At 38.0% G+C, this 19,666-nt stretch overlaps 1 protein-coding gene across 2 annotated transcripts in view; it reads left to right on the top strand.

The window, feature by feature from the left end:
• RNF216 (ring finger protein 216) overlaps positions 1 to 19,666 on the top strand; it is a 135,079-nt gene that overhangs the window by 20,245 nt on the left and 95,168 nt on the right. For both annotated transcript variants that reach the window (XM_074345619.1, XM_074345618.1), the window contains exons 5-8: positions 551 to 627; positions 8,300 to 8,402; positions 10,009 to 10,173; positions 17,751 to 17,865. In XM_074345619.1, the coding sequence (XP_074201720.1) occupies positions 551 to 627; positions 8,300 to 8,402; positions 10,009 to 10,173; positions 17,751 to 17,865 (460 nt within the window). The remainder of the gene's footprint in view (positions 1 to 550; positions 628 to 8,299; positions 8,403 to 10,008; positions 10,174 to 17,750; positions 17,866 to 19,666) is intronic.

The raw sequence follows: 19,666 nt of genomic DNA, 5'->3' as shown, positions 1-19,666 counted from the left end.
TTAAATAAAATTTAAATTTCATTTTCAGTGGCACCAAATTTTAAGTGCTCAGTAGCCACATGGAGCTGAACAGCTGCCATATTGGAAAGCACAGTATAGAACATTTCCATCTTTGCATCACGTTCTGTTAGATAGCACTGATCTAGAAGTAATGCAGGGCTTCATGGGCTGCCGTTTACCTTTGAACTGTCTTTTAACCCTTCTTCCCCCAGGTTTTTTCATCTGGTCCAGTTGGTCCTGTGCTGCTTAAGGGTATACACTAGGAAGTGCTTTATTTGTCTTTAGACTCCCTTTACCTGGGCAGAGATGTTCAATATTTATTGAAAGAATGAAGAATGGGCATGCAGAATGGGAGCGCAGGACCAGATGATCTCTAAGGGCTTTTCTAAATTTTGTATTTATGTAGACACATAAATCTGAGCACCTTGTGTTTTGTTTTAAGCCAGACACAAACCTGCTTTCCTAGTTTTTAGTCATTTTGTATGTTTTTTACCATCTGGTTTTTATTGCAGTTTGAGACATAAAATGTAATGTTTTTATTTCTTTACAGGAAGTAAGATTTCCAGATGTAGCAAATGGGTATATTGAGGAAATAATTCATTTGAAGAATTACTATGATTTGAATGTGTAAGTATACCAGCATGCCTTTCTTTTTTTTATTGTGGTAAAATATACATAACATAAATATTTACCATTTTAACCGTTTTTAAGTGTACAATACAGTGGCATTAAGTATATTTACAGTTTTGCACAACATCACCATCATCCATCTCCAGAACTTTTTCATCTCCCCTAACTGAAACTCTGTCCTCATTAAACACTAACTTCCCACTCCCTCTCCCAAACCACTGGCAACCACTGTTTTACTTTCTGTCTCTGAATTTGACTCCCTAGAGACCCCATGTAAGCGGAATCACACAACATTTGTCCTTTTGTGGCTGGCATATTTCACTTAGCATTGTGTCTTTTTTAATCATCTTATTAGAAGAGTTCTAATTTTAGTTGTATACAGAGTGTTTTCTTGTAGAATCCTGCTTACCTGTAGAATTAAAATGTTTAGTTAATTCTGAGCATTGACACTACCTACATTTTGGTCAAGATATTAGAAGGCATTTTCTCCCCTATGTTTGTAACAAAATATTCTGCAACTACTCTGCCTATTTGGAAAAATGTTTGGAAGTGTTTCTTTAGTTTTTATTATAAAGATGATAAGTGTATTTTTTTAAATAAAAGTATCCCAAAGAGACATTATGCTGTACACCAGAAATTGACACGTGGTAACTGATTGTACTTCAATAAAAAATAATAATAAATAAAAATAAATTTTTAAAAAGTATCCCAGAGAATACAAAATGAAAAATAAGTCTCTTTTCTCTTAGACTTTTTCGCCTCCTTCTAGTCTGCAGAGGTGGAAGGAACAGTTGTGAATTTATAAAGAAGAGTAGATATTGAACTTAATAAAATCTTCAACTAATTAATATAGATTATTAATTAAACAAAAGAGTATACTAAACCTCTGTCCTCAAAGATTATATGCTGTACTGTAGAACTCAGCCAAGGATGAGTGGGAGCTGGCTGCTGTGACCAACGGGGAAGGGCCCCCTTTCCCAGGTCAGCAGCCCAGAGGAGGTTCTTTTTTTTAGTATAAAGACACTGTTGGTTCCATTGGCAGCCTTGTCTATCCCCTCTGTCCAGAGGCAGCCACTGTTTTTTAAACCAGGGTCAAATCAAGGTTTCATAATGTATTTGTCTCTTTAGCTTCTTAATCCAGAGTAGGCCCCCGCTAACTTTTTTTTAATGTCATTGTCTTTTTTTCCCTGTTATTTTTTAACATTAAAAGTTGAAAGACTGTAATATTAACACCCTGTATCCACCACCTAGATTATTGTCTGCCATTCTGCTATAAGGAAGATTTTGCCTTTTTATTTTCTCTTGCTTTTTTTTTTAAATCACTTTTTTGTGATTTTTTTTGTAGACATAAAGGTTTTAATAAGTGGTGTTTTATAATCAGTTATAGTTGTTTTTCTTCTTGATACTGAATTATCCTAAATTTGACGGGTAGGAGCTTCCTCAGATGCACCTGTGTCTTTTTGGCATGACTCCATTAGTCTTTGAGCATGTCCTTGCTTTCTGATATGCCAAGTTACCCCAGGCTTACCTTGAACTTCTCTGTCCCAAACCTGGAATCTGTCATTTTCCCAAAAGCCAGGTTTCTTAGAATAAGGTTTGGTATTTATAACTAACATCTTGGGGTTAGACTTACTCATCATCGCTACTAGCCTGTCATAACTTCTAGGACCTTTCAAGAGACAAACCAAGAATATATGTTTTTTTGTCATGAATTTATATTCATAATTTCCCATTCAAATTTAACAGTAAGATTTTTTCTCAGTCTTTACAATTTTTTTATATTTATGTTTTTTCCACTAAAAACTTAATTTCTACTAACATTAATATATTTTTTCTTTATCCTACAATACATATAAAATAGTTTTAACATTATAGTACCAATGTTACTGCTAATAATAACTACTGAGTGAAATAAACAATATTTTATAGTTATATTTACACTTAATGTATATTTCACGAAGCCATATAGTTAGAATGTGTAGACTGTACTGGGTTGTAGATTGATCATGTTGGTCAGTTCTGGAAGTTTTGTGGCCGTTATCTCATTAAATAATTTCTTTGCCCTTTTCTCTTTCTTCTGTCTTCTGTAACACTTTTCTTCTCCCCCTGTCCTCCATGGCTCTTAACTCCATCTCTTTTTCTCTTGAGATGCATTCCAGGTGATTTTTCAGATCTAACTTCCAGCTTACTGTCTTTTCAGTAGGCTATAATCTTCTGTTAAATCCACCTATTATGATTTTAATTTCAGTTTCTGTATTTTTTTTCATTTCTAGTATTTTTATTTTTTAATTCTTCTGGCTGTTTTTCTAGTGTTTTACTTTTTGTCTGTATTTTTAATCCTTTTAGTTCTTCAGGTACAATAGTCATAGCTTCTTTGTGTTCTGAGTATGATCATTCTGACATGTGAATTTCTTGTGAATCCCATTCTGTTTCTGCTGGTTCTCATGGTGTCCTGTTCACTTGTGTATTTTGTAGAATTTGACTGTTACCTCATTACTTGAGGTCTTGATAGAAATGATTCCTTCAGGGAGGATTTATTTTAACTTTTGTCATGTGCCTAAGGGTAGTGTCAGTCTAGTACTACTTCAGGTTGTTGTCTGGAAGTTTTATCTTACCCAAGTAAGAATTTAGTCCTGAATGAGGACTGAGTAATCGTCACAAATCCTCAGGAGTTTTGTCTTCCCCTCCATCCACTCAGCATCAGTGTTAAGATGTGCTTTTCCGTATGGTGTCTGAACTTTTTCTCTTAATCTGTATGCCCTGTGAAAACTAAGGGCTTAAACTATTAGGATCAACAAATGCCCTCAGGAAAATCTGGATTTTATGTTTGGCTTACTTCTCGGAGGTTTCTGTTTCACTTAGGTTTGGGCTCCTGGAAATTCCTTACTGGTTTAAATATATTGGTGTACTTTAAAGGTTTTATTTTAACATTTCATTCATCTTTCTTAAAATTTTCCATTTGGAGACTCCCTGGGTACTTAATCTTCCATCCTGCTGGAAGGGGAAGCTATTTCGTTATTTTACATGCCATTTATTCACTCTTCTCAAACCTTTCCTCCATATTGTATATAACATTTTTTTTTTTGGACTGTAATGCACCTACAGAAAAAAGGCACAAAATGCACAGGCACAAGCTGCACAGCTTAATAATTCATCACAAATCAAACATTCATGTAACCACCACCCAGAAATCTGAAAGAAATATAACATTGCCACCATCTTTGAACACTGTATGAAGATTTCACGTAGTCTATTCTTTTGTGACTGGCGTTTGACACTCAGCATTATGTTTGAGGTTCATCCATGCTTTGTATAACTATTGTTTGTGCATTTTTGTTTCTATGTAATATTCCACTTATATCATATTATATTATAATATATAATAATTATATTTATATATATATTAATATATATAATAATAATATTATAATTAGGTTTTTCCCTCTGCTTTTGATGGACATTTGGGTTGTCACTTTTTGGCTATCACAAATAATGCAGCTATATACATACTTGTACATGCCTCCTAAGCTTCCAGTCTTCACTAGAATTGGCCTTCTTTACCAATATCTTAAAGCAGAAATTTTTTTATTTTATTTTTTAAGTTTGGTCTTGTTTCTCATCTTTTGGGGGATTGGTCTGCAGTTACTAGAAGTGGAAGTGCTGTTTTATTATAAGCTCTTAAAGTATTTTCTTAGCTGAATCACTGTACTGTACACCAGAAGTTAACACAACATTGTAAATCAACTATCCTTCAATTAAAAAATGAATTAAAAGCAAAAAATAAAACCATCAACGCATTCCAAGGCAAAATAAATAAATAAATAAAATATTTTATTTTTGAGTATGTAAACAACATAACAATAACTACATTATTTTTAATAAACTTTATTAAAGCAGTTTTAAATAGCAAAATTGAGCAGAATTAACTACAATTTTTACAGTGAAAAATATCTCTGAGATTTGCACTCAAGTGAAAAACAGCTTTTTTTTTTTTTAATAATGTACCTTTTAGTTCTTTGAATGAAAACATAATTTTTCTCAGAGGGTAAATACAATTTTGTGTGTCTTGATTATGAAATAATGTTAAGGAAAAAATATTTTCCTTTTTTTCCCCCACAGTGTTAATAATCATCACCTTTAATGACAATCATTCTGTTGAATTTTCCTCTTTGTTAAATATTTTGCTTGTTCATAGTTGTTCTGATAAAGACATTATTCTATGTGTAGCACTCCCCCCCCTTTTTTTTAATATATTGTATACTACATGCTGAAACCCTAAAAGTTAAGATTTGGGATCAGGGATTATAAATAAATTCATCGTCCTTGAAACATATTTCCAAATAGCTTTCCAGTGGAGCTGTACCAATGTATGTTGCTGTTAGAGACGTATGAGAATTGTCTTAATAATTACTCAACAATATTGAGTAATGGTCTTGTTTTTGTTGTTGTTGCTAAAGTAATTGTGTTGCATTTCTTTGATAATTTTGTAGCATTTTTCGTATATTTGTTTATAAACTGTATTTCCCTCCTATATGAATTGTTTACTCCTCTTACCTCATTGAATTTCTTTTTTTGTTAATGTTTTTCTGATTATGAAGCATAATACTTGTTTGTTCATTTTAGAAAATATAAATGATAGAGAAAAGTATAAACAGCACATTTAGTTACAGAATACTGATTTGAATAGGAAATACTTTGAATAATTTGTAGTAAATATTAAGGTAACTCTTTAGAAATTTAGTATGCTGTAATGTTTTCCTCTCATTCTACAGATGAACATTATTTTTTAAATATCTTCAAGATTAGTTGCGTATGTCATATCAGTAAAATGTGATCAAATTGACAGATTCTGTGAGAGTTCTGTTCTCCTACCTCCCGAGTCTCGTACATGTCCTTTTTTTGTAGGGATTTACTGACTGTGCTTTTCACATCATTCAGAAGCAAACATTCATCCTTAAACTTGTAAAAATTCTTGTGAAATCCAAAGGAAGAGGAATGTTCAGTAACTGAATCTTTTCAAACCTACAGTCTGATTTTCCTGTTACTTTCCTTTCATTCCTGTGCTCTTGCGTAAGTTGTTAATTCTCACAACTAAGTTAAATGTTGTTAATGTAAAGCTGAAAGGAGGCCCAAAGCAGAGTTGAGCAAACTGGTATTTTGTAGAGCTGACTCTTAGTCACTTTGTGTGCAGTCTTTAAATCACTTTTAGATGTAACCAGCTGGTCATTTTAGCTGGAGGGACCTCTTCACCAGAGAACCCCCTGTGATGGTAACCTACTCTTAGGCTGATTAACCAAAACTTTTCACTCACAGGTGATGCAACTTAAATTGGATGGAGGCAGCAACAACTATTAAAGAATAAAAGCTTAGAATATTAGCCTGGCTTACTTAGCAGGAGTGCTTTCTTGAAACCCTTTAGCTTGTCAGATCAGATCAGGCGTGAAATAGTATCAGTGGATGGGCAGATTTGAGTTCTGACAAGCCTCCCACTGCCTTTGCCCCAGGCTATAAATATTCATGTATTTGGTTGTAGCTCATTTCTGTAGAAGGGAAACTTTGTTCTTAATTATCTGTACCACTGAATGTCATTTAACTCCAGGAAAGTTGTGTTGTGAGGGTAGAGAAGATACTAGAATGGAAATGAATTTTGGCATTTTAGAGTGAGAGCCTCTGATACCTGCCGTTTGAAGTTCCATATCTTGCAGCGTTTCAATATGTGAAGTTTTTAATGTGGTTGAAAATATAAAATGAATTGGAAAGAGAAGAACCCCTAAAATCTGGGGGTTTTTTCCCAGAAATTGTATCTACTGTTTTACTTCCATATCATGTACTTTAGAAAATGTATAAAAATAGAAAATTTTAAAGGATGAGATTTTAAACTAGAAATAGAAGTTTTAATACTTTCTTCCAACATCCTAGCAGATCATCTTCCGTGTTCCCCACTTGGGAGACTTCTGGCTTCACTCATGCATGGCTATTATATCAAAGAAGATTCTTTACTATTTGACCTTTTTATCTTTCCCCGAATTCCTGGTTTTTGGCAGTTTGTTGGCCTGTGGTAGCCACACTTGTCAGAACATTACAAACAGGCAAGATTGAGATGGAGAATCTGTTCCATGTCTGGTTTGTAGTACGTCCAGGTGTGCGTGTGGATGGGGTTGTCTAGAACTCTGTGCCTTTCCCCCAAACTACCAGGTTCTTAAAGGTGACTGATGCTCAGATTAGCCCTCAAATATCTGTATAACCTGTCGTGCTCATCAGTTGGTACTGGAACAAAGAGTTACTGTCAGTGATAGTGGTTTGCAAGGCAGTTGTGCTCAGAATTCTTGACTCTGGGTGTTCCCCTTGCTACAACTATAATATGGGGAAGGGAGCTTTTCCCTCTGCAGGCCCCTGGCATTGTGTCCCAGAGACTGGGCATGGAAATAGGAGGAGGAGGGCTTAGCTGTGGGAAGCATGTGGGACTCCTGGCAGTGATGATGGAGAAAAAGGTGTTGAGGTGTGTTGACCAGTCCTGGAGCAGGAAGAGGAGGGGGCTTTGCAGTTGGGCCAGTGCTAAGGGTCCTAAAGAGGGAAGGGAGGTTACTGAAGAAGCATGCCTCCCCATTTTTTAATCTCCAAACACTGGCTCCCAGCTGAGAAGAGGAGCTAGAGGAGAGCAGATTTTCTCTGTCTTCTGCCTGCTGGACCTACTTAATTAGAGGCTGCACCTTTGACGCTGAACAGGAGAGACCTCAGGAGAAAGGAGCTGAGTGAGAATCGTGCTGGGGTACCTATGAGGGAGTAAAGTCATCCTAAGAATCTGCAGGAGCAAGGGAAGGAAGAGAGAGGGGAGGGGAGGCCCCAGCTGCTCTGTGACTGAGAAGCTTTCTTGCCACAGAAGTGGCTCATGCTGCACACCGCCCAGGCTGTCCTTGTCACTGTGGGATCATCCCAAGAGTACAGTTTGTTGCCTTCTTTGGTTGTTGCAGGGTGAAGGGCCTTGCTAGTTAACATTTGTAAATCTGGGTGGTGATAGATCTGTACGTGTTATCTTGTTCTCCATATCCTTACTTTTGAAGAATTTCATAGTAGTGATGTAAAGACCAAGGCTGTGAGTTTGGTACGAACAGAGTCTGTTCTTAAGCAAACAGGGTGTGTTCCTTCAGCCTTACGTCAACTGAGCATCCCCCAAATCGTCATAGGGATAAAAAAATTATTAATGAATTAACAAAAGATCTTCTGTGTTTCATTTATTTATTAGCTCTCTTAGAAAACTATTTTGAGTTGTGAATGTAAATAAACTTTTTGCCACCCCTTACTTGTTACAGTTTTCCTGACAAACAGTAGATAACGTCTTCTCAATTCTCCAGTTCCATATAGTTTACCCAGTAGGAATTTCAATGACTTCATTACATTGATACCCAACCAGTAGAAAAACTTCAGAGGAGTTTACATTCATCAGTATGTTTATTGCTTTTTAAATTAGCAAGTGAAAATAGAAATGCAGCGTGGCTGTCTTCGTTTGTCGGTCTGTCTGTTTCATGCTTCTGGTCTGCAGGCGTTTCAGTTCCTTGCTAGGTCAGTTATAATCTGTGACTGGAGACTTTTTTTCAAACATTATGTTTGAATCAATGGGCAAATGTGGGATTTAGGAGCAGTATGAAAGTAACATCATTTATTTTTGCAGACTTTGTAATTTTCTTCTGGAAAATCCAGATTATCCAAAGAGAGAAGATAGAGTCATTATCGACCCCAGTAGCAGCCTGCTTTCCAGCCAAGATGAGACCAAGGCAAGTGGTGCTCTTGTTCTGCAGTGTCTACCTGGAAATGCTCTGCTTTTTTCATCATTTTTAGCAGGGTCAAGTGCTTTGGCAGGACACTTTTTTTAAGACTATGCAGGAAAATAAGATTTCAGAATATACAGTTCAGTGGAATTTCCAGTCTGAGCCTCTTTGAATCCTGTATTTGACTTCTTTCATGGTAACTATCTTCCCTTCTCCACAAAGAATTAAACAAATCCTCTTTAATCCTACAAATCAGGTTCCTAAGATGAAACAGGAATTGGCCAGAATTCTTTGTGTCTAAATTTAGTTTTTTAACATTTTATTATGAAAATTTTCAAACATACAATAAAGTCAAAAGAATTTTCCATTACCTATATAATCAGCAGTACTATTAAAAGTTAATATTTTACTATGTCCATTTTGTCACAAATCTGTCCCTCTGTCCATCAGCACCTTCCTCTTATATTTTATTTCATTAAAATGCACTTCAAGTAAATTGCAAAAACATTAATACACTGCCCCGTAAATACTTTAACATGCATATTATTGCCCAGAGTTTAATATCTGTTTATAGTTTTTCTTTTAGTGTAAGATTTTTATACAGTGCATACACCTATGTAACCAAATCCTGTATCAAGATATAAACAGTTTGGTTTTTAAAAATCTTAATCATTGTCTTCATTTGTGATCCAAACTAGCATTTAGTGTGGTTCACGGTTGAAGGAAAGTATAGTTCAGAACTGCTTCGGTGGGATCTGTTGTGGGATCCTTCCCGTGAATTCTTTTTGACTATTTATGTACAGGCATTGCTTGTTTTATTGTGCTTTGTAGGTGTTACAGGGTTTTTAAAAATATATAAATTGAAGGATTTTTTTGTGGCAACCCTGCATCAACCAGGTCTATCAGTGCTGTTTTTCCAGCAGTATTTGCTCACTTCATGTCTCTGTGTCACATTTTGGTAACTCTCACAGTATGTCAGACTTTTTCATTATTACTATATTTGTTATGGTGATCTGTGATCAGTGACCTTTGTGGTTACTTATTGCAAAAAGATTGGCTTGCTGAAAGCTCAGATGATGGTTAGCATTTTTTAGCAATAAAGTATTTCTTAACTGAGGTGTATATATATTGGTTTTTTTAGACATAGGGTATTGCACACTTAGTAGACTACAGTATGTTACAGAATTATATAAACATAACTTTAACTTTTCTATGCACCAGGAAACCAAAAAATTTGACTCACTTTATTGTGGCTTTAACTTTATTGCAGTGGTCTGGAACCAGACTCACAGTATCTCTGAAGTATGCTTGTTTTCTGTAGCTGAAAAAAAATTTTGTGTAAAGAAAATGGTTAAAAGATGGGGTTCAAATCCACAGCTATACTCTATCACAGTTCCAACTAGTAAAACTAGTCTTCAGACTCCAGACAGCTTGTTTAATTTCTCTGAATCACCATTTCTTTATCTCTATTCAGGGCTGGTATCTTCCTTAAGAGTAATTATGAGTACAAGTCAGATTGTTCTATTCTGTAAAAAGTGATTCTTCAAATGATTTCCCTGTCATGGGAAATGCACCGTCTGGCCCCTAATGTTGTGCTTCTCTCTCGTTTCAGATGCCAAAAATAGACTTTTTTGACTATTCTAAATTGACTCCTCTTGATCAGCGCTGCTTCATCCAAGCTGCTGACCTCCTGATGGCCGACTTCAAAATGCTCAGCAGTCAGGACATCAAGTGGGCCCTGCATGAGCTCAAAGGACACTATGCAATCACCCGAAAGGTGCTCTACTTGGTCTTCCTGGTGGGGTCACACCTCTTGACTGTTTCCCATGATGACAGTGAAGACTTCAGCTTGTGGAAATTGGGATGGTTTATGATGGCGAAGAGCTAAGGAGTTTGTCAGGGTGAAGATAAATAGACAAGGGTATTTGCTGATCAGGAAGAACTGAATGAAGAGAAATACAGATTAGAAGCAGGGAGTTTCTGGTTTGACCATAAAAACATGGAGGCTAATGAATTTCACCATGGAATGCTGGATGACTGGAGTGTAAAAGATGTGTTCCAGTGCTGCTCCTCCCTGATTTGCTTTCTGACTTGGGTCTGGTCACACAGTCCTCCCCCAGATAGCTCAGTTACTAGTTACATGAGGTGTAGAGTCTGTGAAGGGTCCAGGAACCCAGTGCTGCCCAAGGAGTGGTGATTTTCCTCAGAAGAGAGCAGGCAGCTACTAAAAACTCTCAGGGTTTTGTTTTGTTTTGTTTTTTCCTTCTGGGCCCTAAATAAGATTTTATTTAAGAGCCTCTGTTCCAAGGCTTAGAAGGCTGCTGGTCACTAGTGGGTAACGGACATGCCTCATTTAGTGAAGACCGCCGTGTGGTACCTCTTGTCATGGTGGTCAGCCAGGACAGAAGGGTGAGCACTAATGGGCCCTTAGGTTGTTCCTCTTCTCTCCCCTACCTTTAAGTCTGTTTCTCCTGCTGAAGTTCTGGGGATTCTCAGCAAAAAGTGTGCTTTTCTTTCCAGAAGGCAAGCAAATGTGAAGTTACTTTAATGATTAAAACACCCACTGGGTCTTAACCTGAAGGAAGGTGACTGTGCTGAGTCTAGGCCCTACCACTTTAGATTGCAAAGATCCAGGTAACTGTCATCAAACTCCTAACTGTAGGTTCATTTTAGGTAAAATTACTCTGAAGGAAACCGAGTTAGTGCCATCTATTTCTGAATCTCATACCTCATGCTAAATAGGGAATGCCTGTACTGTCATTGAAAAATGAATGACCTCTTGCCCCACCCAGTAATAATCTTGAGAAAGAAAGGCCTCTTTCATCATTAGGCACTGCCTGGCATCTTAACTGATCTTGTGGTGTCTTATACCTTTTCTGAGCTCCCAGGGAGCCTAGATGGAAAGTAAAAGGGCAGCAACAGCAGGCACCTCCTGGGCCTGGGGGCCAGTTGGTCCTCATTAGTGATGTCCCAGTCACCATCCTGAGGTCAGTAAGAGAAACCTCACTAGCAGATGCTTCTCCCCACCGAAGGTCTGATCCCCCCTCAGCCCACTAGGTTTTGGAAAGGAGGTTGTAGGGTTTCACTTCTTGTGGCTCAGTTCTTTCTTGTTCAAATCTTCCTTATCCTTTTCCTCGTTTTTCTGGCCCTTTATATTTTTTATGGTGTCTGCTTGTTTTGATAGGTAAGTTTAAAATTTACAGAATTTTGAAAAGAGGTGTGTTGGACTGTTTGAATGAATGTAAGATGTCTAAGGGGAAATAATGTTTGGCAGAAGCTAAAATCTGATGTGCTCAATTAGAACTAGAATCACCCCCTGCTGTATGCTCATGGTACACAAGGGTTCTGTCTTGTGGAAAGTGATGCTCACATGGACAGGAATGTAGAAAACACACCCAGAGATGCTTCCTAATACAGCAATAGCATGGCTTCCCTGTGCCACTCTTCAAGCATGGTGATGGCTTAGGGACTATGAAGACGCAATCAGTTTTCCCTGGGTTTCTCTCTCTCTCTTTTTTTTTTTCCTTCACTTTTTACTATAAACATCAAATATGTATAGAAGTAGAGGTGGTGTTGTAGCCAGCCCCTGCTTAGTCACTCAGCTTTAGTTGCTCCTGCCCAGTCTTGTTTCATTTCCACCCCTCCCCACTTCTCCCTCCCAGACTGTTTTTGAAGTAAATTCCAAGCATCATTTCATTTTTTTCATCCAGAAGTATTTCAGTGTTTGTCTTTAAAAGATAAAGACAAAGATAAAATAATTAAAAGCATAATCAAAATACCATTATCATACCTTAAAAATAACATCATTAGATATCCAATCAGTGTTCAGATTTCTCTGAATATGTCAGAAATCTTTAAGCAGCTTGTTTGGTCATAGCGAGTTCCAAGTAAAAGCTGTTTAGCGCAGTGGGTTGCTGTATTACTTAGGTCTCTTAATCTGTAAGCTCGCTCTCTTTCCTCTCTCTCTATTTTTCCTTATTGCTGATTTGTTTTAAAAAAAAATTTGTTTATCTTACAGGTTTTCTTTCACAGACTAGATTTTGCTGGCTGCACCCTTGCAGTGAAATTAAACAACTCCTCTGTCCCCTGTATCTCCTATAAATTGATGATTAGATCTAGAATCTTGATCAAACTCAGGTTTGATTTTTTTTTCCCTCTCTTGAATTTTATTTCTAGTTCTGCCACATGTTGGTCTGTGACTTTGAGCAACTGTCTTAAACTTACAGAACTTCAGTTTTCTGCTAGTAGTGGGTGTCTTAGATGGCTAATGTGAGAATTAGATGTGATAGTACGCAGCAAGCCTGTTACACAGTGCCTCACGTATATCAGGTTTCAGTAACAAGTTCCCGTCCCTTTACAGTTCTCTCTGTGTGCTGCAGAATAATTTTCAAATCTTTTTACTTAAAAATTGCTCAGTGCTGTCTTCAGAGTCCATCTTTAGTGTACTGTTACATGGGCACAAGAGGCTTGCGTGAATCGGCCTGCTTAGGTCTGCAGCACTGAACTCATGCTAGAGAGGCCACTCTGGTTTGTTCCCAGCCTGTGCTGTGGAAGCCCGGAGCGCAGGAGATGTGTGTGCCCTTGAGGATATTTTAGCTCAACTCTTTTTATGGGTGTATGCTGCTGGTAGGCTTCTTGGAGACCCCAGTGCAGCTGCAGTAATATTTCTTCTGGTTGTAAAGCTCTGTAGGGACAGAAGTACGATCAGCACTTAAGTGTTTTTAATGAATAACTTCTAAACTGGAGGGAACAGGTCATCCTTGAAACAATAGGAACTACTTCTTAAAATGAATGTTTATTTTTCATCAAAGTTATTCACTTCCATAGTTGAAAAAAATCAAATAGTGCTAAAATGCTTCCTTATAATTTTGTAAATGTCAGGCTGGAGCCCTCTCCTTCAGCCTCTTCCTCTCCTCTCTGGAGGTAGCTTTCAACTCTTTTATCTGTTTTTTTTCTGGTATTTACTTCCACATTTATGAACATATTATGCTTGATTCATTTGTTATAGAAATTATTTTAGTTTTATGGTAGTTGGAGGTTCTAGGTCTCACACACACCCTCATCTTTTCAATATACAGTTTTGTTAAATCTGTTTTTAGAATTTTCATCATTATGACTATGGAAATACTCGCTGCTAGGGCAGGTAATGTACTATGATAATATTTCCTCTGTTAAGTTTTCTGTTTTCCTTAAATTGAGGTAAAATGAATTGCCTTTGTTTTTTTATTTGCTTTTTTGTTTTGCTTTTTTGACTCTGTGGCTAACACCCAACAACTTTAAAGTTGTTCTCATTACAGTTTTGTTTATTGCCAAACCTGTCAAATCTGTTTTGTTTTTCTTTTTTACCCAGAGCCCTCCTTCCTCTTCCAGTCTGTTCTGTTTTTTTTAGTTGAATTATGGTTGATATATAATATTATGTAAGTTATAGATGTATATTATAGTGGTTCACAATTTTTAAAGATTATACTCCATTTATAGTTATTATAAAATATTGGCTATATTCCCTGTGTTGTACAGTATATCCTTGTAGCTTATTTTATACCTAATAGTTTGTACCTCTTACTCTCCTACCCCTCTATTGCCCCTGCCCCCTTCCCTTTCCCCACTGGTAACCACTAGTTTGTTCTCTGTATCTGTGAGTCTGCTTTTTTGTTATATTCACTAGTTTGATGTATTCTTTTTAGATTCCGTATGTATGGTAAAATGATGCCATATAGTATTTGTCTTTCTCTGACTTATTTCACTTAGCATAATACCCTCCAAGTGTACCTAAGCTGTTGCAAATGGCAAGATTTCATTTTTATGGCTGAGTAGTATTCCACACCTTCTTTATCCATTCATTTGTTGAGGGACTCCAGTCTGTTCTGATTGTTTTCCACACCTACTGTGTGGCTGTTGTCTTGGGAATTCCCTTTTCCTTTTGACAGAGATTGATCTTCTGTGTTCTAGACCCTGACAATTTTCCTGTGTCTTCCTTTACACACTCATACTCAGCTAATGTTTCCACGAGATTGAAAATTATTTCCCCTCCTAATTTTCTCAGTAATTCTGCCACAGGTATGACTACCTCTTTCTTTTAGTTAGTTGAATGCCTGCCACAGGTCACACATTGAGAATGTCACAGTGGACAGTACAAGGTCCCTTCCCTCATGGAGCTTAATGCTAGTGGACAGAGCCATCTTCTTTAACCCCTCCCTTATCTTCTGCTCTCTGATGTGATCATTTTGAGGGTCTCCACCACCTGGGCTTCCTAGATTTCTCCCTCTGTGTACTTGAATGGTCACCTCTGTTTCCATGCAGGTGATGTATCCCTGTCTCTGGACCTGACCTTTCCACCAGGCTCCACAGAGGAGTCTGCCCACTCCTCAGCTTTTACATCATCAAATGCCCATTGTCATGTTTTGCGGTCATCCCTTAAAGGAATTTTGACTGTTGTCACACGTGGCCTAAAAATCTTACCAGACTGTATCCTTGATTCTCAGAACTAATACCTTGGATGGTTTGATATGTGATTGTGAGCAGGCTGAAAGGAGAAGTGCCAGAAAAAAACAGAAGGAAAAATTGTTCTTCATTATCTGTTGTTCTGAGTTCTTCCTGGTAGGTTTTTGGAGTACTTAACTTTGTGGTAATTACTGGCTAGACCCTGAGGACACTGGCATCTGTAGAATACAAATTAGCTTCCTTTCCAAAGAGCTTTCAGTCTGTTTGAGGAGATTAAAGTTAAAAAAAGAGGCTAAAACAGTATATTGAGTGTTACAAAAGGGTGTGAATAAAAGTACATTAGAGCACTAGGAAAGAAATGGAGATATCATTTGAACAGGGTCTTAAGGATGCTTTCACTAGAGAAACAGTATGTGCAAAAGCTAAAGGTAAGAAAAAGTGTGGTGCCTTTGAGGTGTGTGGGCTGAATTACAACCAGCAGGTCTCGAAAGGAGGAAACTCTGATTCTGTAATTTGTCTGCTTAACTAGATCTTTAGGATTGATTGTTAATGTAACCATTAAAGTAAGATTTTTGGAGGCTCCTTAATTTTTAGGCCACATTTTAAGATACAGCTTCCTGACAAGTACAAGTTTGTGTTCATATATATGGGATTTTTCCCTGCCAGAAACAGTATTCAAATGAGACCAAGGTAATGACCCCATTTCTCCCAGTCAGGAGCCTCTGTGTTTTATGCAGTGTGGTGTGGTTAAAACCCAGAGGACTACCTACCAGTTAGGAGCTCTGAGTTCACATTTCAGTTATTAGTTGCTGATAAATGACGGCTACCATTTAATTACCTCATTTATAAATGCAAATCATAATAACTTGTCCTGACTCCTTTCCTGGGTTTTTGCAGGTAGCCCTGGCTCAAGGGTGGGGTACCTTTAGGTAAAACTTGGTATAAATTAGTCTTGCAGTGGAGTACAAACACGTGACTGTAAGATTAGTGCCTAAGGGTTCGTGAGGAACACCTCAGGCAGTGGGGAATTCCAGAAAGAAGAAACAGAAAACAAGGGACGAGGCACTGCAGCTGTGGAGGATGTTATTCAGGGATATAAAAAGGTAGCAAGATGAATTTTACTGTCAGCCGGCTTTTGATGGGGTTTCACTGAGTCTGAGGACAAGGTGATGTCAAAGAGAGGCGCTTTACTTCAGAGACTGGCTTGAGTTCCTGTCCTAACTTTAATTAAGTTTTGACTGGGGGCAAGTTCCTTCTCCTCTCTAAGTCTTGCTTCCCTTTACTATAAAGTGAATAATACCTCCCTCAGAAAATTGTGAGAATTAAATAAGTAAGGAATTGAAAAGTCCACATGTAGTGGACGCATAGGAGGCGCATCCAGCAAATGGAATTCCCTTCTGATTCCCAGACTTAACAAGCTTTGAAAAGCAAGGAAGGTAGGAGGTATATTTGCAGAGGATGATCCTTTCCTCATCTGTAGGTAAATTACTCATTTTCTTTTGTTACCATTTTACCGCAGGAGTACACAGCTGTTTAAGACAAACCAATCCAGAATGTGATTTATTAGCAGCATTGCTGTAACACATACACATCCCTGTGACCTTTTATTTACCAAACAAGTATTAAATGCAAACCATGCAAGTTGCTGAGGAGACACCCTGAGCTACAGTAACATTCCCTGTCCTCTCCAGGCTCACAGTCTAGTGGAGAAAATAACATGAATCTGATCAAACAAATAAGAATATAATTATAAGTGCGATAAATACTTTGGAAGAAAAATGCAAGGGGCTTTGAAAGAGTACAACAGGAGGACCTCCCTGAGCAAGTGACATTTAATCACAAACCGAAGTGCTGCATAAGTAGGAGTTTAGCACGTGGGGGTGTGGAAGACGGGGGTGTCATTCCTGGGATAAGGAATCCTGGAGAGGAGCTACTTTGGAGGAAAGGATCATGAATTCTATTTGGGAAACGTTGAATTGCCAGCGTGCTGTACGGGTCCTGTGAGACATCCAAGTAAAAACAATTCACTGGGTGGCTGAATGGACAAAAAAGGTGGGAAATACGGACTGGAGAAGGGATTTTCAGGCAGTGAGGAAGGAGGAAGTCAGGAGAGTGAGCAGTTGGCTTCATTAGTACTGCTGAGAGATCCAGTGAGATGAGCACTTAAGGAAGGTGTTGGAGTCAGCCCCGTGTTAGGGAGATCAGGGAGTAGAAGGGTGAGGTAGAGGCCAGGGTGGTGGGAGTTGGAAACTCAAGGGAGGTGAGGTGATGGAATAATGTACACGTGGCTCTTTTTGGTACGTTTCACTACAAAGAGGAGGAAGAAGGAAAGGAGATGCTGGTAACTGGAAGGCGAAAGAGGTCAGTGGAGGAAAGGTCTTTTTTTAAGATTGCAAAGATTTGAGCATCTTTTAACGCCTGTTGGAAAGATCTAAAAAGGGAAGAAGCTAAAGGTATAGAAGAAAAGGAAGTATTGCTGGCATAAGAATTTTGTGCTCCCATGTGCAATACAAAGTGGGGATGTGGGTGTGAGCAGAGAGAATGTGGGGGAATTGGAGGGGGAGTGTTGATCAGAGAAACAGCATGTAAGACACTGCCTGTAAAACACAGCTTATAGCCATTTGTTCCGTAATTTAACCTTTGCTTATTCAGGGGCAGCTTCAATAGCTGTTTGTTTTCTTATGTACCCCTTTAATTTGTCAGTAAGCATTTTGGTTCTGCCATTATAGCAGTTGGTGAAAGAGAAAATGAGCACGATGAAATGCTCCCTGCTTATTTTGTCACTGCTTTTTCTGGCAGGCCATGTAGGGAAGATGGCTGACTGGGAGTGATGACAAATTTGGGGATTGCCTATGTTTCACCTGTTCTTGTGTCCCATTTACAGTGGTAACCTTTCCCTTTCTCAATTTTTAGGCCTTTTCTGACGCCATTAAAAAATGGCAGGAGCTATCACCAGAAACCAGTGGAAAAAGAAAAAAGAGAAAAGAAATGAATCAGTATTCCTACATAGATTTCAAATTTGAACAAGGTAATGGCCAACTGTGAGTGTTGCTGATGGCGTGTGAAGCTCCTGTGTAGAGCTGTCCCCTCCTGTGCAGCCTGTAAGGGACATCGTGGTGCAGCTGCTTAGAAATACCCTGTCACAGCAGTCTGAGGAGTGGCACTAACATGACTTCTTTGATGACACATCAGTGTTTTTAGAAGGTGGCTGCAGCTGTTGTCTTCTTTCTGTTTAGGATACACCATGACAGGAAAATTGTATGTAGTGTTAGAGATTCATGTGTGGAAAAGTGGGGACATTCTTAAGCTTGGGGGGAAAATGTGTCTTGAAGACTTGATGAGAATTAACCTTATTACTACATCGTAAAAACCATGTAGACCAGTGATTGATTGCTTACTGCAGAGAAGTCACTTAACCACCTGAGAGATTAACTTCTGCACAGAAGAAAACCCAAACAGCTTTTAAATTGCCACTTAAACTGTTTATATTTAAAATTCTGTTATTCATATTGATGAAATAACTGCTGAAAGCTCTTTCAAAGATGTTAAAGTCTAACCTGCCCCCAAAAGGTAAACTGCCTGAATTTTGCAGCAAATTTGATCTTCGTTGCTTATGTCCAAGAAAGAGTCTACTTCAACTTATCCTGTAGGTTATGTCATGAATAAGAATTTTTCCATTTTCTTTTCTCCTATTTTTCTGTTATATCTGTAATTAATTACATAAGTTCAGGTGCAACTAAATGGAAAATCCATGAGATAGCTATAGTCTTGGAAGGTATTTGAATTTCTGAACTCTTCAGGATCTAAAAGAAAATCCCCTAGGCTCTGACTGCTAAGATCCCCAAGCTGTTCTGTGAGGCATGCTCTCCTGACATGACATTCTCACAGGTCTGTGGCAGAATGAAAGTGGGGACATGTATCGGTGGTTTTTCATTCAGCTGAATTTACCCACAGTTTAGACTATTACGCATCCCTAATACGTAGTCATTCAGTATTTGTTTCTTACTTTCATTGGTAGAGAAAAGAAAGTACCACTTCACAAGATGATTTACTCCCTTGTTTATTAGAGTCTTTAGAAACTTCGTTTATATCAAGCCAAAAATATACCTTCCTGAAATTTCCTGCCATGGTTGTAGTTCTTGCCTCTGAAAGGACTTGGAATCTGTCAGTTGCTTCTTCATCTCCTGATTGCCCATCTCCGTGTCTTTCTCTAGCTGTTTCTCTTGGAAAGTTCAGGTGTACGAGGCTAGACGTAGTACTCCACATGAGGCCTGCTGTGTACAGACAACGGCTAGGATTTAGGTGCTATAATTGAACCCATACAGTTAAAAACACCTTAGCTTTTAAAAATCAAAGTATGTCCCATCATTGGCTCATTAAACCTTCGTCTTTTTACCCACATTGCTTTTTAAGTCACAGACCTCTCAGTTTTGATGCATCTGACATTCTTCCCTGTTAACGTCATCATATTACTTTCAGCCCATTCTTTCAGGTATACCCCTATGATTTTACATTCTGATTCTTAAATTGCACTTAATAGATCATCTTTAAGAACACTGGAAGTTAGCAATAGAAAATATACTTGATTTACATTAGTAGTTTAATATTTTATGACATAGATACACTTAGTCTTCTTTGAAAGCAGTTTATAAGCACATATGCTAAGAATCCTGCATTTGTTCCGGGAATCCCACTCTTCACCTTTTCAGCTGTTTTCCATCCGAGCACTGTTGTTTGGGCTGTATATCATTTGGCTCAAAGAGAGAGACTAGATTCTCCCTCCACTGTCCTTTTTTTGAGGTTTTATGAGCCAGCCACCACATAGCCTT

Source organism: Camelus bactrianus, chromosome 18 (genome assembly GCF_048773025.1).
Source record: "Camelus bactrianus isolate YW-2024 breed Bactrian camel chromosome 18, ASM4877302v1, whole genome shotgun sequence".
NCBI lineage: Eukaryota > Metazoa > Chordata > Mammalia > Artiodactyla > Camelidae > Camelus > Camelus bactrianus.
The sequence above is the reverse complement of the archived record's forward strand: the minus strand, read 5'-3'. Positions and strand labels throughout refer to the sequence as shown.